The sequence below is a fragment of the Bos javanicus genome, chromosome 2 (genome assembly GCF_032452875.1).
Source record: "Bos javanicus breed banteng chromosome 2, ARS-OSU_banteng_1.0, whole genome shotgun sequence".
Lineage (NCBI taxonomy): Eukaryota > Metazoa > Chordata > Mammalia > Artiodactyla > Bovidae > Bos > Bos javanicus.
Window position 1 is genome coordinate 19,402,917 of NC_083869.1, and position 25,700 is coordinate 19,428,616.

The 25,700-nt window shown below is 39.7% G+C and overlaps 2 protein-coding genes across 7 annotated transcripts in view; one reads left to right on the forward strand and one right to left on the reverse strand.

Moving 5' to 3' along the window:
* Positions 1-491: 491 nt before the first annotated feature.
* Positions 492-3,426, forward strand: LOC133258012 (intraflagellar transport protein 70B). The gene has a single exon (XM_061434367.1). The coding sequence runs from the start codon at positions 821-823 to the stop codon at positions 2,813-2,815; it is 1,995 nt and encodes a 664-aa protein (XP_061290351.1). The 5' UTR covers positions 492-820; the 3' UTR covers positions 2,816-3,426.
* Positions 3,427-9,632: 6,206 nt separating this feature from the next.
* AGPS (alkylglycerone phosphate synthase) overlaps positions 9,633-25,700 on the reverse strand; it is a 134,168-nt gene continuing 118,100 nt past the window's right edge. For 2 of the 6 annotated variants that reach the window (XM_061434398.1, XM_061434390.1), the window contains one exon: positions 14,552-18,352. In XM_061434398.1, the coding sequence (XP_061290382.1) occupies positions 18,231-18,352 (122 nt within the window). In that variant the 3' untranslated portion in view covers positions 14,552-18,230. Of the gene's footprint in view, positions 10,134-11,612; positions 14,320-14,551; positions 18,353-25,700 lie in introns of those variants that run through there. The other 4 variants (XR_009739801.1, XR_009739797.1, XR_009739807.1 and 1 more) reach the window with 4 other exon arrangements.

A 25,700-nucleotide genomic window follows, 5' to 3' on the forward strand; every position in this document is an offset into this window, starting at 1 on the left:
TTTAAATGCTAATATGAAGTCAGTAATATTTGTAGTTACGGAAAAACGGGGGGAGCGGGAGGGGTAGTGGGAGCGGGAGCGCAGGCGCTTGAAACTAAAGTCGAACCTAAGTATCACATAAACTCCAAGCACTCTTTCCTGCTACCAACCTCTGAAACAACAAAATAAGAATTGATCGCCGCACTGTTTTGTTCTTAGAAAGTGCGCCCACGGGACGGCCCAAAGACAGAAAGTCTACTGTAATTCGCGGAGAATACCAAACTGACATTTCTTTTTTTCCATTCCCGTTTCATTCACGAAAACAACGTGAAACACCACTATGTATACACACTGCAGTGTCTAAAGGCTCAAAAACGGAAGGGACTTCAAACCGTAAACTTTCCACCTCCGCGCCAGAGACACAACAGGCAGTCAACAATCCTCATTTACCATAGAACGGAAGGTGACCGCGACCTCATCTCCCCTCACCCCAGGGTCCGCCCCGAGGACTACGCCTCCCAGCATGCAGCGCGGCTACGTCCCCTGGCGGTGCGAACCGGTGCATGCCGGGAAGTAGAGTTTCCGTCTTCGAACGGCCAGAAGGTCTTTCCTTTCGCGTCTAACGCCGCTCACACTGGAGTCTTCAGGGACCAGGCCAATAATTGGAATACACACATTAGTGACTCTTTTCAATCTCAGGTTGATCGTTCCGCTGCAAAGTACTTTAGGAGCACCTCCCCACCCAAAAAAGCCCATTAAAAACACCAACCTTTTTCGCAGCCTTCCGTTTCCGGTTGTCTTGTTGCCCTGGTAACGAGCGTAAGCAACCTCGGAGGCGGTTATGGCGGGCCTGGGGGGTTCGCAGATCCCCGACGGGGAGTTCACCGCGGTTGTCTACCGACTCATCCGGGATGCCCGGTACGCCGAGGCCGTGCAGCTGCTGGGCGGAGAGCTCCAGCGGAGCCCGAGAAGCCGCGCCGGGCTGTCGCTGCTGGGCTACTGCTACTACCGCCTACAGGAGTTCGCGCTGGCTGCCGAGTGCTATGAGCAGCTGGGCCAGCTGCACCCGGAGCTGGAGCAGTACCGCCTGTACCAGGCCCAGGCCCTGTACAAGGCCTGCCTTTACCCAGAGGCCACCCGCGTGTCCTTGCTCCTCCTGGACAACCCCGCCTACCACAACCGGGTCCTCCGTCTCCAAGCCGCGATTAAGTACAGCGAGGCAGACCTGCCCGGGGCCAGGAGCCTGGTGGAGCAGCTACTGAGTGAAGGAGGAGAAGACAGCGGGGGCGAGAACGAGCTGGATGGCCAGGTCAATCTGGGTTGTCTGCTCTACAAGGAGGGACATTATGAAGCCGCGTGTTCCAAGTTCTCTGCGGCCCTGCAGGCTTCGGGCTACCGGCCTGATCTTTCCTACAACCTGGCTTTGGCCTATTATAGCAGCCGGCACTATGCCCTAGCTCTGAAGCATATCGCGGACATTATTGAGCATGGCATCCGCCAGCACCCAGAGCTGGGTGTGGGCATGACCACTGTGGGCATTGATGTTCGAAGTGTTGGCAACACCGTAGTCCTTCACCAGACTGCCCTGGTGGAAGCCTTCAACCTCAGGGCCGCCATAGAATACCAACTGAGAAACTATGAGGCGGCCCAGGAGGCCCTCACTGACATGCCACCAAGAGCAGAGGAGGAGTTAGACCCCGTGACCCTGCACAATCAGGCACTAATGAACATGGATGCCAGGCCCACAGAAGGGTTTGAAAAACTACAGTTTTTGCTCCAGCAGATCCCCTTTCCCCCAGAGACCTTTGGCAACCTGTTGCTGCTCTATTGTGAATATGAGTATTTTGACCTGGCAGCAGACGTCCTGGCAGAGAATGCCCATTTGACTTACGAATTCCTCACACCCTATCTCTATGACTTCTTGGATGCCATGGTCACTTGCCAGACAGCTCCTGAAGAGGCTTTCGTTAAGCTTGATGGCCTAGCAGGGATGCTGACTGAACAGCTCCGGAAACTCACCATACAAGTGCAGGAAGCAAGACACAATAAAGATGATGAAGCTGTCAAAAAGGCAGTGAATGAATATGAGGACACCCTTGAGAAGTACATTCCTGTGTTGATGGCCCAGGCCAAAATCTACTGGAACCTTGAAAATTACCCAATGGTGGAAAAACTCTTCCGCAAATCTGTGGAATTCTGTAACGACCACCATGTGTGGAAGCTGAATGTGGCTCATGTTCTGTTCATGCAGGAAAACAAATACAAAGAAGCCATAGGTTTTTATGAGCCCATAGTCAAGAAGCATTATGACAACATCCTGAATGTCAGTGCTATTGTGCTGGCCAACCTGTGTGTTTCGTATATTATGATAAGTCAAAATGAAGAAGCTGAGGAGTTGATGAGGAAGATTGGAAAGGAGGAAGAGCAGCTCTCCTATGATGATCCAGATAAGAAAATCTACCATCTCTGCATTGTGAATTTGGTGATAGGGACGCTTTATTGTGCCAAAGGGAATTATGACTTTGGTATTTCCCGGGTTATCAAAAGCTTGGAACCTTGTAATAAAAAACTAGGAACTGATACATGGTATTATGCCAAAAGATGCTTCCTGTCATTATTAGAAAACATGTCAAAACACACCATCATGCTTCGTGACAGTGTCATTCAAGAATGTGTTCAGTTTTTAGAACACTGTGAACTTTATGGGAGGGACATACCTGCAGTTATTGAAGAAACCCTGGAAGAAGAAAGAATGCATATTGGAAAGAATACAGTCACATATGAATCCAGAGAGTTAAAAGCTTTGATTTATGAGATTATAGGATGGAATATGTAGTAATGTCTGATAGTGGACTTATCATAATGGCTTTATGTCTGTTTTTCACTCTTTTTTTAATCTCCAGTTAGCTACTGGCATCTTTACATTTGTTACACATTGGACTTTGTACAGTTTATAATAAAAATAATTAGTATTTTTTAAAAATCTTCACAAAGTGAAATATAAGAACATCTAGAAAGATTTATGAAAATTCAGAACTGCATGGGGACACTATTTATATTAGAACTTGTTAGCACCCATGTTCCCTGTTACCATTGGTGCTTTGTATTTTGAGAGTGACCTGCGTAAGGGTTATATTATCCAGGGACTTGGTACTAGTCCTAACAGGCCCAGAACTCTGTAGTTAATGTCTAGGATTTCTTGGCTTTTAATAATCTCAGGGATTGTGTGTTCTAATTCATAGTTTGTAATGAATACATATTATATAGCATTAGGATGTTTTTCAGAGTTTTCAATATAAGATACAATGCTTTATGTAAACAAAATACCTTACATTATAAATTTTTTTGTTGCTGCTGGTTTTTTAATGTGCAAGTTAGTGGGAGACCTTGTGCCCTTAACATAATTATGGTGCTGTGGTTTAGAGACAATAAACAGTTGTCAAAGAATTTTACATAGTTTTCTTTTGTTCTACTTGTTAGTAATTTGAATATATAAGCAACATATAGTGTTTTTCATAACTCTGTTCTCATTTAAGTGAGGAATAGCAGAGGTACCTTGAGAACTCTGCTTACTTCCTACGTTTGTAACTTAGGATACGTTAATGCTGGTGTTGTTTCTGTGTGGTAACCTCTCAGGAAAAGAAAAATCTAAGCTATTTCCATGACCCCACCAAACTTCTCTTCCACCTCTATCACAGATGAAAAGGTCAGTTCTGAAACCTCATCTGGTAGATTGATAAGGCTAAGTTATGGCCACAACCCTTCCAATGAAAACCCCACTCATTCTGCTTAGGCATTTTTATTTTCTGAACCATACAAGAGCTTTACCTTGTTTCCCCACCCCTTTTCTTTCCATAAATCTGTCAACCCCAACTCTTGACCTGGCTTAGAGAAAAACAAAGTACCTTGAATTATATGAAACTGCTGATTTTGGAAGTTTTTAAACTACAAAACTAGCAATTTTTTATGGTCCAATCTAACAGTGTTCTATTGAAAGATAGTGAACCCTGCTGTGATGGTCAGTTCAGTTCAGTTGCTCAGTCATGTCCAACTCTTTCTGACTCCATGGACTGCAGCATGCTAGTCTTCCCTTCCCTATCTCTCCCAGAGCTTGCTCAAACTCATGTCCATTGAGTCGGTGATGCCATCCAACCATCTCATCCTCTGTCGTCCCCTTCTCCTCCTGCCTTCAATCTTTACCAGCATCAGGGTCTTTTCCAATGAATCAGTCCTTTGCATCTGGTGGCCAAAGTACTGGAGTGTCAGCTTCAGCATCAGTCCTTCCAATGAATATTCAGGACTCACTTCCTTTAGGATTGACTGGTTTGATCTCCTTGCAGTCCAAAAGACTCTAGAGTCTTCTCCAACACAGTTCAAAAGCATCAATTCTTCAGCGCTCAGCTTTCTTTATGCTCACATCCATACTGGAAAAACCATAGTTTGACAGACCTTTGTCAGCAAAGTAGTCTGCTTTTGAATATGCTGTCTAGATTGGTCATAGCTTTTCTTTCAAGGAGCAAGTGTCTTTTAATTTCATGGCTGCAGTCACCATCTGCAGTGATTTTGGAGACGCCCCCAAATAAAGTCTCTTACTGTTTCCATTGTTTGAACATCTATTTGCCAGGAAGTGACGGGACTGGATTAACACCTGTAGTAACAGGCAAATTTGGCCTTGGAATACGGAATGAAGCAGGGCAAAGGCTAATAGAGTTTTGCCAAGAGAGCGCACTGGTCACAGTAAACACCCTCTTCCAACAACACAAGAGAAGATTCTACACATGGACATCACCAGATGGTCGACACCAAAATCAGATTGATTATATTCTTTGCAGCCAAAGATGGAGAAGCTGTATACAGTCAGCAAACACAAGACTGGGAGCTGACTGTGGCTCAGATCATGAGCTCCTTATTGTCAAATTCAGACTTAAATTGAAAAAGTAGGGAAAACCACTAGACCATTCAGGTATGACTTAAATCAAATCCCTAATGATTATACAGTGGAAGTGAGAAATAGATTTAAGGGACTAGATCTGATAGAGTGCCTGATGAACTATGGACTGAGGTTCGTGACATTGTACAGGAGACAGGGATCAAGACCATCCCCATGGAAAAGAAATGCAAAAAAGCAAAATGGCTGTCTGGGGAGGCCTTACAAATAGCTGTGAAAAGAAGAGAAGTGAAAGCAAAGGAGAAAAGAAGGATATAAGCATCTGAATGCAGAGTTCCAAAGAATAGCAAGAAGAGATAAGAAAGCCTTCCTCAGTGATCAATGCATAGAAATAGATGAAAACAACAGAATGGAAAAGACTAGAGATCTCGTCAAGAAAATTAGAGATACCAAGAGAACATTTCATGCAAAGATGGGCTCAATAAAGGACAGAAATGGTATGGACCTAACAGAAGCAGAAGATATTAAGAAGAGATGGCAAGAATACACAGAAGAACTGTACAAAAAGGATCTTCACAACCCAAATAATCACGATGGTGTGATCACTCACCTAGAGCCAGACATCCTGTAATGTGAAGTCAAGTGGGCCTTAAAAAGCATCACACAAACAAAGCTAGTGGAGGTGATGGAATTCCAGTTGAGCTATTCCAAATCCTGAAAGATGATGCTGTGAAAGTGCTGCACTCAATATGCCAGCAAATTTGGAAAACTCAGCAGTGGCCACAGGACTGGAAAAGGTCAGTTTTCATTCCAATCCCAAAGAAAGGCAATGCCAAAGAATGCTCAAACTACCGCACATGCTAGTAAACTAATGCTCAAAATTCTCCAAGCCAGGCTTCAGTAATACGTGAACTGTGAACTTCCAGATGTTCAAGCTGGTTTTAGAAAAGGCAGAGGAACCAGAGATCAAATTGCCAATATCTGCTGGATCATGGAAAAAGCAAGAGAGTTCCAGAAAAACATCTATTTCTGCTTTATTGACTATACCAAAGCCTTGGACTGTGTGGATCACAATAAACTGTGGAAAATTCTGAAAGAGATGGGAATACCAGACCACCTGCCCTGCCTCTTGAGAAACCTGTATGCAGGTCAGGAAGCAACAGTTAGAACTGGACATGGAACAACGGACTGGTTCCAAATAGGAAAAGGAGTACATCAAGGCTGTATATTGTCACCCTGCTTATTTAACTTCTATGCAGAGTACATCATGAGAAACGCTGGGCTGGAAGAAGCACAAGCTGGAATCAAGACTGCTGGGAGAAATATCAATAACCTCAGATATGCAGATGACACCACTCTTATGGCAGAAAGTGAAGAGGAACTAATAAAAAGCCTCTTGATGAAAGTGAAAGAGGAGAGTGAAAAAGTTGGCTTAAAGCTCAACATTCCAAAAACTAAGATCATGGCATCAGGTCCCATCACTTCATGGCAAATAAATGAGGAAACAGTGTCAGACTTTATTTTTCTTCGTCTCCAAAATCACTGCAGATGGTGATTACAGCCATGACAGTAAAAGACACTTACTCCTTGGAAGGAAAGTTATGACCAACCTAGATAGCATATTCAAAAGCAGAGACATTACTTTGCCATCAAAGGTCCGTCTAGTCAAGGCTATGGTTTTTCCAAGGGTAATGTATGGATGTGAGAGTTAGACTGTGAAGAAAGCTGAGCGCTTAAGAATTGATGCTTTTGAACTGTGGTGTTGGAGAAGACTCTTGAGAGTCCCTTGGACTGCAAGGAGATCCAACCAGTCCATTCTGAAGGAGATCAGCCCCGGGATTTCTTTGGAAGGAATGATGCTAAAGCTGAAACTCCAGTACTTTGGCCACCTCATGCGAAGAGTTGACTCATTGGAAAAAGACTCTGATGCTGGGAGGGATTGGGGGCAGGAGGAGAAGGGAACGACAGAGGATGAGATGGCTGGATGGTATCACCGACTCAATGGACGTGAGTTTGAGTGAACTCTGGGAGTTGGTGATGGACAGAGAGGCTTGGCATGCTGCAGTTCATGGGGTTGCACAGAGTTGGACACGACTGAGCGACTGAACTGAACTGATGGGACTGGATGCCGTGATCTTAGTTTTTTGATGCTGAGTTGACAATTTTTTTTTCCTTTAAGGAGAAATCAGTTAGCCACATAGGTACCCATACAGGGACTCACATAGGTTCTCAGCATAAATCCTCTGTAGCATGACCTTCTGGGTGCTCAAATTCTACTAGATCTATCAGAAACTGGCTTATTATGAAGTCTAACAATTTTGAATTTATAGCAGTTTTATTCTTAATTACATAAGCTGATACCATTTGCCAGTGATATTTGAACCCACACTGGGAGGACAATCAGTGTTTAATGACCCCTTTAGTGCATCCCTTAGTGCAGTACCATCACTGGGAAATGTTCTTTAACTTCTGTGCTAAAAGTGTTGTTGCTTCATTGTGCAGTAGCTCCTGCCCTCTCAAGCTCCATAGCCCCTTAAAATTTGGAAAGTAAATCAACTGAAATCTTATTTTTAACAGCCATGTTTTAAAAATATTTTTTCTGCATATTTCCTCAACTTTTCTTAAAAAAAAAAAAAAAGCAGAAAGTGTAAGTAATGTTAACCACCCAAAAGTAAATGTTTTCCAGATTCCCTTTTGCAAATAGCTCACTCTTTATTCAGCCACACTCTATTTATCCAGGTGCTGTGTGTTTGTGGTTTGCATGTATGTGTAATTTAGTCTTTCAGAACATAAAAAGCTTTTCAGAGCAGTTTTTAACCCCTTGCCGCTAGGCAGTTGGGATTTCCTGGTTAGTAATGCATCAGGAAATCCTGACTGCTCCTACCACTGAGTGAAGGAATAAAGGTCAATTATGGCATTTGTCCCCTTCATTACACGAGCTCTCCAGAGAGGTACCCACCAGGATTGATAGATCCTGTTGCTGCCTGGCAACAGCCAAGCGTCCAAAACTGGCTGTCAGACCCCTGGATGAGACTGTGAAGATCTAACTCCCCAAGCACTTACTGTCCTCTAGTTTTAGGATGTGTTTCTTTTAAACTCGCCTTCAAAGTACTCACCTCTGCTTACTGATGTCAGTAGACAAATAACTTTATGATGACTCCATATTGCCGTGTGAGCAAAGGCTTTCATCCCTAAAGCTTTTTTCTATGCTCCTAGAACTTCATGGACTCAGTGCTAAAAGCACTTTTCTCGACAAAAAAAAAAAAAACCCTCTATTTCTTCAGCTTTTACTCCTTTACGATTTCTCCATAATACCTGGACAGTACATTTTAAAGGACTATATCCATTATTTCATAGTCTTAGTCAACCCACCTCCACACACGTTGAGAATATAAGCATGCTGTACACAAGTAGTTATTTCCATTTTCTCAGACATGAACAAAAACTTGCTCTGTGCAGAACCACCAAGTAGATTCATTTGATCAGTGACGTGACACGCCTACAAAAGCATTCATATTCCTCATGACGGCCCCTCTTTGAATTTGGCCTTAGCTGTAGCCAAGATATTCACACCAATGTTATTTGTGAAGGTCAGTGTACAGTGGCTAACTCTGACCCATCTGTGAGAAGCGGACAACTGGGAACTGGGGAAACGGTCGGGATGTTCGGCAGAGAGCATTGAGCAATGAGACGGCTGTAATCACAGATGACATTCCCTCCCAGAGCGGTGAGACAGGAACGCACAGCCTCTCAGACCTCAGAGGAGCACCTCAGAAGGAATCCTAACACAACTGTGATAGGTTTGGCCTGAGGTTATTAGAACAATTTGTGTGTAGAAGGCTATGGGGTAGATGCCCAAATAAATAAGCTTACAAGGAAAAGTGAGATAAGAAAGGGCAAAAGAAAAAAAAATTTTTTTTAAGAAAGGGCAAATGGCTTGCAGGAGAAAGAAGCTTTACAGGAGTAACTTTCTGAGCCCTCTGCCATATATAACCATTGCCCGCACTCATTTCCACACTGGCACTTGGAGAGTTAGCAGTGCTGGAAGTCTAACCCAGGTAAGCGGCGTGTGGCTGTTTGCACTACCTGATTTTAAAACGGTAACATCACCAAAGACAAATCTTTCATTTCTAGTGAACAGCAGCATTTCTAAATACAACCTTTTGTCTTATGTTCCTCAGTCTTTTTTTTTTTTAATGACTACCAGCAATCTGGAAACATCTGGGAGACTGTGCTTTCCTGAAGGTGCCTTCTGCCACACTGAGCAGCTTCCTAGCAATGGTGTAAGTTGCAGCTCACTACCCACCATTCACTAACTGCCTCTTATTCCGTGTTGATCTACAGCCAGGACTAATGTAACATTTGGAGCTTTTGTTTTCATTTACTGGGCTATACCTTTAGTATTAGTCAAACAACACATTTTTTGATGAGCCCGTAACTGTGGGTTCTTGGTTGTCCAACTACATAATCACCATGACTGTAGCCACCAGATTCCAAATTTATACCTTCCTTCTAACTGTAAAATATATGCAACTTTTTGAGTACCTTAATGTCGCTCAAATCCTTCAGCAGCAACCTTAATTCTTAAATTAGCAGTTTTAAGGAACTGTGAATTTCCTAAGAACTTAGATTGGTTTTATATCATAAAAAAACATTTTTTTAATCTTAAATAGTTTTCAATTTCTAGTCTCCCTATAGGAAGATGTATAACTTATGGTAACAGGTTATTCTTACATTTTTAAGTACACCTCAAAGGAATACAATATACAAATTATAAAAATGCAAATTTATTAAATCAAATACAGCACTTCCTTTTATGAGTTTCATATTAAACCTATAAAGGCATCATCACAGAACCTTGTGGATTAAACATTTACAGAGCATGACAGCACCTGGGACAAAAGGCTTCCTGATATCTCTATGGCATGTAGTCATGAAGATAGTGGTCTTTCCTCTGTACTTAGGAGACTATGTTTCCTTACTTGTGGTCTTCAGCGGAAGGCAATGACTATAATCTACTTTAAAAGGCAGAAATTCTGTATGCATCTGACTTCTGACTGACTACACAGCACAAACAGCCTAGAGCAGTGAAGAAGCCAGCACAGAGGCACTTGATGTTGTCAGACCTGGCTCCATCTTCTGGCAATGCCACTTCCCGGCTACCAGCAGTGGGTGTCATTCATCGTCGATAAACCTCAGTTGGGCTCCCCAGGTGGCACAGTGGTGAAGTATCTGCCTGCCACTGTAGGAGATACAGGTTTGATCCCTTGGAGAAGCAAATGGCAAGACACTCCATTATTCTTGCCTGAAAAATCCCATGGACAGAGGAGCCCGGTGGGCCACAGTCCACGGGGTCGCAAAGAGTCGGACATGACTGAGTGACTGAGCAAACCTCAATTATTTCACTGGTAAAAGGGGGACGATACCACCCACTTTACAGGGCTGTTGTGATTACAATCAGAACTTCTTGTCTAGGGTTAAGTGCCCAGCAGTGTCTGGCTAATAAGGGGTAAATTAAAAAGTTATTAATGCAATAATCAATTCTAGGGTAGTGCATCCTAAGTCACTTTAGTCATGTCTGACTCTGTGACTCTATGGACTGTAGCCCATCAGGCTCTTCTGTCCATGAGATTCTCCAGGCAAGAATACTGGAGTGCGTTGCCATGCCCTCCATCGGGGGATCTTCCTGACCCAGGGATTGAACTCATGTCTTTTATGTCCCCTGCACTGATAGGTGGGTTCTTCACCACTAAAGACATCTAGTGTTAAGCAAAAATACAGAGACTCAATTAGAATCTGGAGAAGGCAATGGCACCCCACTCCAGTGCTCTTGCTGGAAAATCCCATGGACGGAGGAGCCTGGTAGGCTGCAGTCCATGGGGTCGCGAAGGGTGGGACATGACTGAGTGACTTCACTTTCACTTTTCACTTTCATGCATTGGAGAAGGCATGGCAACCCACTCCAGTGTTCTTGCCTGGAGAATCCCAGGGACAGGGGAGCCTGGTGGGCTGCCGTCTGTGGGGTCACACACAGTCAGACACAACTGAAGCGACTTAGCAGCAGCAGCAACAGCAGCAATTAGAATTACTCAGACTCAGTCAGAAGGGACATCAGAGATTTTTATTTTACAAAAGATATTAGGCCCAAATAGGAAAAGTGACTTGCAGTTGGCAGATAAAAATTGAGCATCCACACAATTTCCAGACTAGAATACTTTCCAGTGTGTTCTTAGACTTAGAACTCTAACTTCTCCTAAATTATTTTATAGCTTATAGCGACACATTTCAGTCATTTAAAAAAATTATCTTTCCAGCTCTAATGTGGGCACAAAAAGGTACAAAGGATGTAGCAAAACTTTGCAAGAATGGATTTAGAGGTTTCCATCAGCCAATACTACACACAATCAACAGACATCAGGAAATGCAGCACAAGTGGAGTTTACAAGCATACTGAAAAAGAAAGAGGCCCCTGAGGGCAAACACAGGCAAAAGTAAATGTGATAGCAGTAGGACCCCATTTGTTTTTCTGATAGGGTAGCACAGGAAAACTGGAGCAGTAAGGTTTATCAAAGGATTTCAGTCTGGCATCTGGAGATTTAAATCAAGTAGATGTAATTGCATGTTTAGTGTCTAACTGGCATAAACGTTGATTCATTGAAAGAAAGCCTATTTGTTGACAAAATGCAAAAAAGAGGTGAACAACAGCATGCTAAGTGGAAATACTAGCGCCCTGACTCTTGAATGCTTTTTCCTGGATGTGCTATTGGGCAGGCCCTGGCTATGAGTTCCACAGACCCGCCATTACTTGGATAAGAATCCAGAACAGTGCATGTCTCAATTCTACTGCTGTCCCAAAGCTGGATGGGGCAAAGAGTATTCCTTGTAAGAGCCAAGAATCTAAAATTTTGAAAATCTGCAACTAAATAGAGTAAGACACAAATTTTAGTAAGAATAAATATAAGTAATGAGGCTTTATATATATATTAAAAAAATCAGCCTCCATGGAGATGTGGCCAAAATGGAACATGCAGAAAAGACAAACTGTTAAATTCAAGGTCAGTGTGAGGTGCCAGTGCAAGGTCCAGCACAGACGCATGAGTGACTAAGAATATTGGAACAAGGAATAAGGAAATCACTGGAACTATTCTGGAACAGGTAGGTCTTGACACCTCATTTTAAGAACATCAAGTAGGCATATATGAAGACAGATGGGGGTCTGGAAGTGACAGGAGCAACAGCTGACTGGAAAAATCTGGGGGAACATGAGCTGTCTTTAAATATCTGAAGAGCTGCCCTGCAACAGAGCAACAGCACAATCTTTACGACTAGCTAAGACAGAGGTCACATTAATGGACAGAAGGACACAGAGTTTGGTCTAATAGGCAAAAATCTATGAATTCTGGAAGATTTCAGAAATGGGGAAAAGGCTTGCTAGAAAGGCAATAAATTCCCATGTGGTCACAGCAAATGTTCAGCAGGATGAGGGTATCTGTTTGTGGCCTGGGGGGATGGAAAGGTTGGTAGCAATTATGTTTGACCAAAAGTAAGACGAGATGATTTCTAAGGTTCATTCAGACTAAGCCTTATATGAGCCAAGTAGAAAACTGCTTTAACTAACTATAACTAACTTATAAGGGCTATAATCTTGAAATTTATCAAGTAAGACTGGGTTTAACAGGTTCAATCCCTAATTATTTCAGAGTCCACACAGCTCCAACCTTCCCTCCAGTGTGGGAACCACAGGCAGGGACAAATTAGCATCTGTTCACTGGTCATTCACTACCGGAGAGACTACTTATAGGAACAGACTGTGTCGTTGTTCTCTGAGGATAGCATGAAGCTGTCAACAAAGACTAAATGAAATCAACAAGAACAAAGCAACAATTTCTGTAACAACGAGTGGTTTGGGTATTGTTTTATTATTTTTTCCCCAGCACATCTTAAAAATCACACATGGGCATTTACTTATAGAACAGTACAGTCTAAGAAAAGCAGTAAAAGGAGAATCCAAACAGACACTAAAAGCACAGTAAACAGACTGTGTTGAGCCCTTTGGAAAACAGTATGGCTCAGCATGAACTGACAAAGCTACACTGGAACCCCTTAGCAATTTTCCTTCCCACTACATATCCACTTTGAAGACTATTAGTATAAAGAGAAGAACTGTTTGTATGCGTTAGTTATAGCAGTATAATGGCTTACATACAAGTGCTTACCCACGTGTAGTTCCCAAAAGGTGACTACAGTACTGGCAGGAAAGATGCACTGCCTTGGAGGAAGACTCAGGATAAGATATTATTCAAGTCAAGTTGTATCAGAGCCAAAGTATTTCACAGGCTTAGCAAAAAAAGGACAAAAATTAGGAAACATAACCTACACATATTTCTCATAAGATTTATCATTGTTCAGAAACAAATATGTATTACTCTGAAGGCACCATCACACAAAAAAGGACTGACACACAACGTGAGGAATAGGAACCCCACCCTCCCACCCCACTCCAGGCTCTGCTCCTCAGGGAGCTGTGCGAGCAGACAGCTAAAATGTGCAGTGGGCGTCTCCACGCACAGGGAGTATGCCACATCCACCGAGCCACATCTTAGGGCTGCTAAGTTGGGACAGCAGGAATGAAAATGCAAAAGTACATGTAAATCCCACTGACTGAATAGGTGTACCTAAGAGTACAGGTCTACCACACAATTAGTTAAATATGCAAGAATAGGTGATTGAAACCAACACTGTGGAAGGGCTCTTCCATGTTTCTACATACAACTCCTTGATTCCTGATGTGTTCTCGAAGAGGAATAGCTTTGAACTGCTACACAAGTTCTGTCTTTAAAGACTAATCCTCTGCCACTCATTTTAAATAATGGCTATTTCATGGGAGGGGAAAAAAAAAATCCCAACAAGGCACTGTACGCTTTGGGGGAATATTCTTTAAATAGCTCAAAAAATAATTATTTATAGAAAGTGTATACCAGCACACGTGTTTCATGTCCTTTTTGGATATGTGAACAAGACTGCTTTAGTGATTAAACAAAATGTTTTATCATAGAGTGCTCACAAAAAACACTACCAACAATAAGATGCCTTAAAAACATGTACATATACTACTTAGAAACCCACACTAAAACATTTGTTTCCTTTCTCTCTCTCTCTCATTTGGAAGTTCAGAGTATTTGAAAAATGTTCTTAATGATACTTAATGTATTATCTTGTTCCTTGTGGGGAAAAAAGTATAAAGTAAACTCCTTAGGGAAGCAAAAAGAAATCTTTTCATGCTCACAGAATTAAAGTTACTTAATTCTATGATGGTTCTTTGGCTTCAGTGGTCCTTACTCACGTTTCTTAAGCAACTGTTGTGGTTAGAAGAGCACACAAGTGCTCATTCTTTGAGGATCTTCCAAAGTTCAAATGGGAATGCTTCAGGTTCACAGGAAACTAAACATCTCCTAGGAATATAACATTGATTTAAAATAATTAGAGAGTAATAAAACCTAGCTAACAATATACTCAGCTATAAATCCAAAAGGATTTAGTTATGTTTAGGTTGTATTTGATTATGCTTCATTAATAAAATTATAAAAATTTTCTTTTCAAATTAGTGGAAATATGAAGATGAAAAACTAAAACTGAAAGACAAACCCAGGTGCAAACAGAAGAACAAACACCTTCATACTCCCCTGGAAGAAAAAAATGTCTTAGACCCAGGTCCATTTTATTAATAAGTTTCTATAATCTGGTGACATTACAGGTAGCTTTTACAGTTATATTTCATACTAAAGACAAATAGTTGGCTTAGGGAGAAGAAAGCTGAGTAACTTACATACTTTATGTCACACACTGTATTTCAATAGTTTAAAACAATTGTTTACACTTCTTGGATTTTAGCATCAATGTGTATGAAATTAGTAAGGATTAAACACATATATTGACAGGTGGCTCATTTGGGAATGTGAAGACTTTAAGCTTCCAGAACTCGTTAAGCCAAAGGTGGTTCTGGATTCTTCAGTCCTAACCTGGCACTTCTTATTTTTGGCTTTTCACACACCATGAGCTAAACCCTAATTAAAATTAAAGTTGCTAAAGATTAAGTGGTAACAAAAAGTTATTAAAGCTGTCTTTAACTCCTGTCTTAGTGCTTCCTAAAATGTAGATATGCTTTCCACAGAATTCCACCTTGGTTGCTTCGAGCACCCACATGCGCAGTTTATGCATCAATGCATAATAAATATTTGTGTCCTATGTTTACATAGAATAAATGCTCAACCAAACTCAGTCCATTGGAGCAGCTGAGTTACAGACTTCAGCTTGGGACCACAGGGCTTTTCTGATCGACTATAGCTAGGAAGTAGAAAATATAAAAATATGACAGCAGAAAATCACTGGAGTCAACATGCAAAAGTCATTTAAAAAAATGCAAGCTAGGACTTACTTAGCAGTTACTAAAGGGATATTCTGAAAGAGGTTTTCTTGTAACCACCTGTATCTGGTTTAATACACAAACTGATAGACGCTCATCCTTCATTGTATTTTTGGTTTCCAAAAATACATCAACACAGCTATGTATACCAGAAGGCTTCCAGCTTCATAATTAGCTTTTAGGTAAGAGTACTATTTAGGAAGAAAACTCCCAATTCCTCAACAAAGGAAAGAATTTAATCCTCTTTCTTTGTGGTAAAATGCTGGGCACAATAAACATGTGGCTTTTGCAATTCTAACTAAAACTAAAAAGCTCATGTTACTTAGTATAATAAACTCACTTATACATTGTAAAGTGCACCGAACATTAAGGCAACCATTTCTCTAAGGGTCAATAAAGCTTGTTCATACTGAGTCCTTAGTATTCAATGCCATTTCGCACTAGCAGCAATTCCTATTCCCACTAAAACGCCAACTCAAATGTGACATTATCAAATAAAATATTAGAAACAAGACTAATTTTAGAAGGACAAATCAATGTTATACAGTCCTGAAAACCAAATAGGCTACATAAATAAACTTATTCAAGCCTCACATAAGCAACATCCCCTGGCTTTAACTTTTATGAAGCCATTTTCAGATATTTCAGAAATAGGAGGCAAGGTTTTAAGTGCTTCTGTTGTATACAAGAACTCAACTCTCTGCGGACACTAAGTATATGCTCAGGTGCCTCTCAGGAGCAGGAGTGTGGAAGCAGGGAAAGGCTTTCTGATTTACTAAATCAGAATGAAACAGTACTGACAAGTGTTCATGTGTTTCAAACTCATCCCTGTAGAAATGATTCGAACTACAAAATGTAGTCATCACTACAAAATCAAGGTTGGGGAGTCAGGCATGCATGGGAGAAGAAAAACAAAAGCATAAATCACTAATTTCCATAAGGTTCATGTAGAATAGTGAACCAACAATTTCAGGTGTTACATTTCCTAATTCTGAAGTTGCTGAATCCTGAACTCCCTGGGAAAGAATGTTATAACAATCACGTGCAAAGGAATGGATCTGCTTATGAATCTATGTTTTATTGTAAAAATATTACTCAGAAACATGTATACACGTCAGTGAGATATTAGTACTGTATTAAATTTTACATTTTGATCACCAATTAGAGAAGTTAGTTTCATGAATAGATGCATTTTGTAAAGCTGAGATTCTTATAACCCTAGAAGCCAAGTGTTACTTCCTTCATCAGGTATCCAACTATTTCAAATATCAAGGGCTTGAAGCAAAGATCTGCTGGAAATTTTATAATTAAAAATAAATCACCAATGAAGAGAGGCAGCATCTCATAAATATTGTGTTTTTGTTAAACTAATAGTTCAATTTTATTTGCTTACAGATTTTATTAGTTTGAGGCCAATTTTGTTAAAAATTATTTATCATTTTGAAGTCTTAAAATATCACTTTGTCAATTTTAGATTTTCACTTTTCTGGTTAAGGCTACTTCAGATATAAAAGGTATCAAACTGCCCAAAAATACTTTGGAGCTGTTGCTACATAAACAGACAGTGTGTCCTTTTAAAGGATCGTCTGCATTTTGACTTACATTAGCTGATCAAATATTAATTTTAAAAAAATTATCAAAAGTTAGGTATTGCATTAATAAAAGAATCCATCTCAAAATGTGAATCATGAACCTTGACAGTGATTCAAAGTAACTATTTTAATATGCATGTTTGAATGTAAAAATGTTTGCTATATGTGGTTAATGTTCTATTATTTAAGAAATATGATATTTCAAACATTTTATTATGGCATGTGTATTAGTAACTACTGTTTTAAAAATTTAGGTTAAACCAGTAATTCAAAAAAGGCATTAAACCATTATTAAAAACTAAATTGAAACTTTACTTTTATATGGAAATTTTTCATGTTGTTTGGGCTAATTTTTTTACAAAAAGTTTTTTCTCATTAAAACTATTGAGGTTTTCATATTTCAGTAGCTGAATGATGACTGCGTTTCTTTAGCCAAACAATTCTTTGAACTGGAGACATTCAGTGTAAGGAGTCTTCCTCTTCTGCTCCTATTGCAGCTTCTTCTGAATCTCAGCAACAAGAATGTGAAATGAGAAACATCAGTACTCTAAACTGAATAAAGGCATTTCTTTCATGGTAAACCTTTTTCTTCACATACAATGAATGAGACATTGGCTTTCCTTATAAAACATATAAAGAATGAATTAGGATATAACCATGCATTATCTCAGTGATACAAATTCAACTCATACCCCAGGAGAAACAGAAATATGGAGAACAAAAGATGTCCCCTGACAGAATAATCATCCTGATGATTTAAGGTTTCATAACTGGACACTAATTTCAAAGAAAAATGTAGGCCAATCATCTTACAGAACTGGAGGCATCCTAAGTAAGAGGCTGCCTATACTCTTTGATGGGTATTCTCCCTTAATGGCCTACTCACACTAGTAATGCACTCTTAAAAAAAATACATGTATATAACTCCTCAGTGGAATCCTTCCCTACATAGCTGCTTCCCAGAAACCTTTTAAAAAGGGGGCTAGAGAAACAATAGATGACACCAAAATCTGCCTTTGTTCCCCAAGAAGAAACATCAATACAAAACAGCTGGTAGCATCCTCCTCTGAAATAACAACTGGGAGCCAGCCTTGTGCTGCCTGACTGAAATTTGAAATGACAACCAGTTGGCTGTAAACTAATGCACCTACAATGAGAGAGATTTAGGAATACCATCTGTCAATCCATAGATGCAGAAACAAAACAAACTACAGAATGAAACAAACTTATTTTAAACCAACAAACAAATGCAGCTGAAATAAAAGTCCATGATATATTTGATTACTGGTATAACCATAGTTAAAGACTTAAAATAAAAGTGACATTTTTCTTATCAATAGTAATGGATTTATAAAAGGTTTCTGTTTCCAAAGATGTTATTGGGGTCCACATATTCCTTGACAGACTTCAGCATCCCAAAGCCGACATCAGAGATACTTTCCTTTAGCCACTGCTTCCGTAACTTGCCCACTGAAAAAACAAAATCAAAAATGCTTCAATATACACTATGATGCTGGAAACCAATCAATCTTGCGACCATGAATGAACAAACACTGTGTGATAAATGCTTTTATTCAAAAATGAGAAATGTTTTGCTTTATTTGATTTATTGAGCCCACCAGACTATCAAGCTCATTAAGCCCAATGTATTCCCAGGGGAAGCCTGTGCTCCACAGTATCTCCTTTCTCTGCAGACTATAAAATGGAGATGGAGGAAGCTTGGACTGAGATTATGGCCCATTTTACAAATAACAAAATGAGAAAAACATGCGTTTCAAAAGAACCCACCTCTGGTCTTTACCAAAACATGCCAACGTTTCAGAGAAAATAAAATTAACTAAAGAAAACACATCCAGATGATTTTTTGGGGGGTATACTAGAGCAAAAATGACAAGATATATATATATCCATAAAATATTCTGAGAAGAACAAAATTGTTTAAAAAATTGAAAAAATCTGAACTTTGGGCTTAAGAAAAAAAATATGGTTATGAAGCTTTCCATTTGCATTTTCTTTCCATGTGACTTCATAATAAATTTGCATGTTCAAATAATGGTTATTTTTATTCCTATTGTTTTTCCAGAATTAGAGGTTTTTTTAGTCACTGAATAAATCAAATACCTAAACCATCTTAAATGTAATTATCAGATTTTACATACTATATGTTTCCCTTCTTGTTTTCTAAGTCCTGCTAATTTATTCTGAGAATAACGAATATAATAGCAGCATCAATTATATTTTAAAAGTCATTCAATGAAAAATATAATCTTTTCTAAGTAGAACTTTTGTAAGAAAGGATATGTACTTAATCTATAAAAGAATTCTGAAACATCAACTTGCTGTGGCATTAAAAGGCAAAGCAAGATGCTGACTTCTCAGTGGAAAAACGGATAAACCTTATTTATGGCTAGATTATTTGTGGTCAGTACTTGTCAAATGTATTATTGCAATAATTGAATTCAAATGGTCATTTTCCACAAATGTTCATTAATGATCTAAGTCATCAACAATGATTTAATTGGCCAACTAAAATGGGAAAGCTTCTTTCATTAAAGCATTCAGCCTGTCATTCTAAAATGCACTCCCATTTATCAGGCTGCAGTGATACACCATAGTATCTGCCTTCTGGAAATCTTAAATACCATTTTAAGCTCAAATCAAACCATCTTTTCTGTCTAGTTTTCCAGGAAACAATCGTCATTAAAATAATAAATAGCATGACATTCTCAGAAAGCAAAATATTCTGCTTGGTTTCTGGAAATAAAAAAGTACTGCTGGTATTAAGATGAGGGAAAATGCTCTACAGCAGGAGAAAAAAATCTTAAATTCAAAAGAAAAATTCTGTTTAAAAGAGTTTTAAAATCAGAAGCTGAACATACAAATTCCTACTCATGCAATCTCTGCCACCTGAAAGATGTCCTACCAGGTCCTTATCCCTGACAACTCATCACAATGCCTCAGCCTGAGTTTTCTCATCTGCAAAGGGATTAGAATCTATAGGATCTTTTCACCTCAAATATCGGATGATTTTAACACTTAAAGTTACAAATCAGTTATTTCCAGATTTGCTCCAGGGTATTAAAAAGAAAACAAACCTACTCTGTGAGTAGTAAAAGTGTCATTATTTTAAGCCACCGACACTGAGGCAACTCAGGAGAGTGGGGTGAAAAGCACTCAATGCCAGTCTCCACTGTTATCTGTAATATAGTTTCACTGAATGTGTCCTGTGGTTATGGATGTAATTGTCCTGAAAAGACTGCAAACAACTGCTCCAACAAGATGGAGCACATTAGAACCTCAGCAGGATGCCCAACAGCTAGCTTGTCTGCCTGGTTTTACACCTCTAGTAATAATGCAATTCCACAAGGAACTGAACCATCATCTGAGAAGCCACCCAACAGCCATTGCATATTTAATGAAGTCACTCACCAAGCGCTGGAAAACAGAAGGTGCTTGGAGTGCATCATTAGTTCTGTCAGAAGGATAATTTACACATCTATCTTGTCAAATTTTCTATGGTTTATACTTTTACAATAATCAATCTAACATACATTTGATTAGTGAACTAGAAAGTAGAAAAGAAAGAAAGGCAGTACAGGCAGCATAGCTATGGCCCCTCATAACCATATCTGATAAAAGAATTTAACCCCCTGATGATCTGATGGCAGAGGTCTGTGAGCTTCTTCTGTTAGTGATAAGAAAATTTATACTGAAGTCAGAAATCACAATTTATGCAATTAAAGGGATGAGAAATTTTTTTGGTTTTGCTTAACAATTTAAGTCAACTACACTACAGGATAAATGTACAAATGGAAAATAGAGCTTAAGCAGAAATGCTTAATGAGCATTTATAATAAGAGATTATGGGAAATAGTCTTCATAAAATTCTAGAGAACCTTCTTCTCTGGCTGCCTCAGATGAATAAATAAATTAAAACACAACAATGAAACATCAAAGGCCCTAATCCCAAAGGGGAGATCACACTTGAAAGTAGAAGACTTTCATTTTTTAGAGCTAAACAACAGCAATAATAATGCCATTTGTACGGTCTTTATTTTCATTGCTAGGAATTTTAGAAATTAGCTGGTTAGACTGATCTGGACATATGTAACACACGTGTGTGCATAACTATACAGTAGCTGCTTAAACATTTACAGAATCATTTTCAGAAAAGGTAGAAACAACACTCTGTCCTTTATGCAACATGCCATACTAAAGGGGAGAATGGATGAATGAAAACAGCAAATAATAGACGGTCAAGACTATTTCAACATTTCTTGAATGAATAGCTATCCATGAAAAGGCTTGTGTACATTCACACTACATGAAGCTTATTCCTCTTTCTAGACCGAGATTATCTGATGTGTGGGGGTATTCATGACTACTGACTCAAATACATCCCTTTGAGTTCTGATTCTCTAGAAGTATAAACCTAGCTTGAGAGCTAACAGTGAGCTAGAAAAAGCCAAGCCCACCACTTCTCAACATAAGAAAAAGACCCTGTATTCCACAATTCACATTTTATCTATATATTCAATGTTCAGAGTGCTCAAGTCAGGTATTTAAGAGTCTTAAATATATTTTTAAAGATACAAAAATCATAAGCCAGCCAAATAATAAACAGTCCAGAAAAATAATGGGAGGAAATTCTTTTTCTGCTTAATGAAGAGTGGAATTCACTTTTTTAAGAATTTCTCATAAATACAGACAGAATAAAATAAATATTTTGTGTTTTTTCCACAATATACAGTACATATTAATAATTATACTTTTGGAACAGAGAAAATAGAAGCTTTTGCGGATAATCTTTGAAATCATAGGCTCAACAGTCCCCTCTGGATGTTAACAGCTCCAAGAAAGAATACACTTTGTGTGGAAATCAACAGAAAAGAATGAACTGACCTGTATACAAGGGGGACAGGTAATGGGAGTCGTGCGTGGAATGTGTGGACACGGTGGCCAGTCTAGCCACCAAAAATTATTTGGAGGGGGCAAAAGAATTAGCAGAAACTACCAAATAATCTCATCTTAAAAGGGACACATCTAGTGTCTGCTAGTCAGAATTCTTTTCAGCTAAATTAAAAACTTTTGAATTATGGAGTTGATTACAAGGTTGAAAAGATCTATTATACACTTATGTTTAAAATTATGAAATGGGCTGAACTTTTAGAAGATTATTGAAGCCAAAGCCTAGAATCAGAATTTAGCCAGTTAAAAGTACGTAACCATTATTCTAACAACTGTATTTTGAAAGCTCTAGTTTAAGCATCTTTTTAACACTATTCTATAGGTCATTGGAGAAGGAAATGGCAACCCAATCCAGTGTTCTTGCCTGGAGAATCCCAGGGATGGGGGAGCCTGGTGAGCTGCCGTCTATGGGGTCGCACAGGGTGGTCGGACACGACTGAAGCGACTTAGCAGCATAGGGCATTTAAAAAAGAAACTCTATATTTAGCCGCTTGTATGAGTGATCTAAGCACTGACTTTGTATAAGATTTCATTAATCCAACCAATCTACTAGTGGATTATGTAAGGAACTAGTGCTAAAGGGACACTGACCCCTTGTCAGATGAAGCTCTGGCCCCAAGAAACTTCTGGCTTTTTGGAGAATCTGGTGATTTGATGATGAGGATATTTCTTTGGGAGGGAGTGATGTGGGGTAGAAAAGAGGACTTAGTTGTTCATTTGCTTGTACTATAAGGCATTCGTGTGTGTGTGTATGTGTTGGATTTTGGTACGTGTTGAAAGTAAGTAACAGATCTCCAACTGAGGGATACTAATATCCAGCTTTTAAAGACACATGAGATGAGACTATGACTATCCACGATTCTAATTTAATGCTTATGCTCAGTCATGTCTGACTCTTTGTAACCCCATGGACTATAGCCTACCAAGTTCCTCTGGACTGTAGCCCACCAGGATCCTCTGTCCATGGGATTTTTCAGGCAAGAAAAATGACAAAATGGGCTCTTCATTTAGAAATGGGTTACGATTTCCTCCTCCAGGGAGCTTCCCAACCCAAAGACAGAACCTGCATCTCCTGCAATGGCAGGCGGATTCTCTACCACTGAGCCACCTGGGAAGCCCTGATTTAATGTTTAGTGGATACTTAAAGTCATGTTTGATTTCTTTATTAAAGTCATCTGATTTATTTTTCTACTACTAATGATACTTCTAATATCAAGATGAAAAATTCATAGATACCATGGACTTTTAACAAAGCAATTAAAAAATCTGGTATAAGATTCTTATTAAATATTTTTAAATGTTATTTTTCTCTATGCTAAGGTTTTATCTGTGCAGTTCATAGAGCAGCTCTAAGATCTTACAGATCCTTGAATAGGTCTTTAGAGATTATGAAACAGGAAGAAAATCGGAATGACCAAGATGATAGCGGAACACAAGAGTTGGATTCAATCTGTCTTCAGAACACAATCAAGTGTTAATTCTGTTCTGTGTCCCCAGAAGATGGATTGACAAGCTCAAAATGTAAACCAAGTGGCAGTTAGAAAGCAAGTAAGCAGACCAAATAACATGATAAGGGCAGGAAAGGATAGAAAACATCACATGTTCCTTGAAGGGTCATGTTTTATTCATTTTTGTAGTCCTGTTCCATAATACAGGGCTTCTCTGGTGGCTGAGACAGTGAAGAATCTAATCTGCCTGCAATGTGGAAGACCCAGCTTTGATCCCTGGGTCAGAAAGATCCCCTAGAGAAGGGACTCCAGTACTCTTACCTGGAAAATTCTATGGACAGAGGAGCCTGGTGGGCTACAGTCCATGGGGTGGCAAAGAGTTGGACACAACTGAAGGACTAACACTTTCACTTTCCATAATACAGCGTATCCACACAGTAAGAATAAAAAAAAAAATGTCAGTTAAACTATATTGAACCACAGTTACCTATAAGCTGTTTTAGATAAAGAGTAGGGATGCAAATATCCAATCTGGATTTCTTTACTTTCATTTGGTTTCATCTGCCTTGCATTCTCTATATTCTGACATTATTTCTTAGATATACTCAAGAGTTCTTCTACGTTAGCTAAGAAAGGAGAAGGAATGTCACAGAACCTCACTCTCTTCCTTCAAATCTCTAGGAGCCTTTGGACTATATCAACAGTTCTCAATAGAGACAATTTTGCAACACAAGGGACATTTAGCAACGTCTAGAGACATTTTTTGGAGATGGCAATGGCACCCCATTCCAGTACTCTTGCCTGGAAAATCCCATGGACAGAGGAGCCTGGTGGGCTACAGTCCATGGGCTCGCTAAGAGTCAGACATGACTGAGCGACTTCACTTTCACTTTTCACTTTCATGCATTGGAGAAGGAAATGGCAACCCACTCCAGTGTTCTTGCCTTGAGAACCCCAGGGACGGGGGAGCCTGGTGGTCTGCTGTCTATGGGGTCACACAGAGTCGTCTGCTGTCTATGGGGTCACACAGAGTCGGACACGACTGAAGCGACTTAGCAGCAGCAGCAGCAGCAGAGACATTTTTGGTTGTCGTAATTTGGACAATATTACCAGAATCTAGTGGGTAGAGGCCAGGGATGCTGCTAAACATACTACAATGCATAGGACAGCCCCCACAACAAAGAATTATCTAGCCAAAGTGTCAACAGTGCCAAGATCAGGAAATTTTGGACCATATATTTCCAAAGGTCCATCTCCCAGGAGCCCAAATAATTTCCACAAAAGCAAACATATCTTCACTGCTACAATCAACTGAATTAGAAGTAAATGGCTCCTGCTATTGTAAGGTGACCTCGTTTTAAATTTGAGGATACTGACTAAAGTGAGGCTACCAACTCCAGTATTCTGGGCTGGAGAACTTCATGGACTTAGTCCATGGGGTCACAAAGAGTCGGACACGACTGAGTGATTTTCACTTCACCAAACTGAAAGAAATTCTGGAAAAAGTGGTAGAGTAGACAGAAGTTATACTCAGAAAACCTGCCATTAATGACAAATGCTAGTTTATTTTAGAACTTAACTCCTAAAGACCTGAATGTAATTTCTACTGAAAAAAATTTTAAGTCATATTTTTGGGTCATTTTCCCAGCCAATGTGTGAAAATATATATGAAATAAAGCTTCACAGCACTGCTCAATATAATTTTCTGTGATAACAGTAATGTTCTACATCTGTAGTGCTTACCTCAGTGGCTCCTAGTCACATGTGGATATTAAGCACTTGAAAGGTGGCTATTGCAAATGAGGAAATAAAGTTTTAATTTTATTTCATTTTAATTTAAATTTAAATAGCCACAAATACCCTAGTAGTTTTTGTGTTAGACAACACAGATTATTAAAAATTAACTTTATCTAAAGTCACTTTTCGGAGAAGGCAATGGCACCCCACTCCAGCACTCTTGCCTGGAAAATCCCATGGACGGAGGAGCCTGGTGGGCCACAGTCCATGGGGTGGCTAAGAGTCGGACACAGCTGAGCGACTTCACTTTCACTTTTCACTTTCCTGCATTGGAGAAGGAAACGGCAACCCACTCCAGTGTTCTTGCCTGGAGAATCCCAGGGACAGGGGAGGCTGGTGGGCTGCTGTCTCTGGGGTCGCACAGAGTCAGACACAACTGAAGCGACTTAGCAGCAGCAGCAAAGTCACTTTTAACAGATCTTACACTTGAAAATACCTATTAGGATTCATTGCTAATCACCTGAAAAAATAGCTACGAAAAGCTAATGAGTCTATAACAATGTAATAATATAGTAGAGGTATTCTGAGATTAACAAACATCTAGTACTTAAAAGAGTACTGTGCTGTGTGCTGTATTTAGTCGCTCAGTCATGTCCGACCCTTAG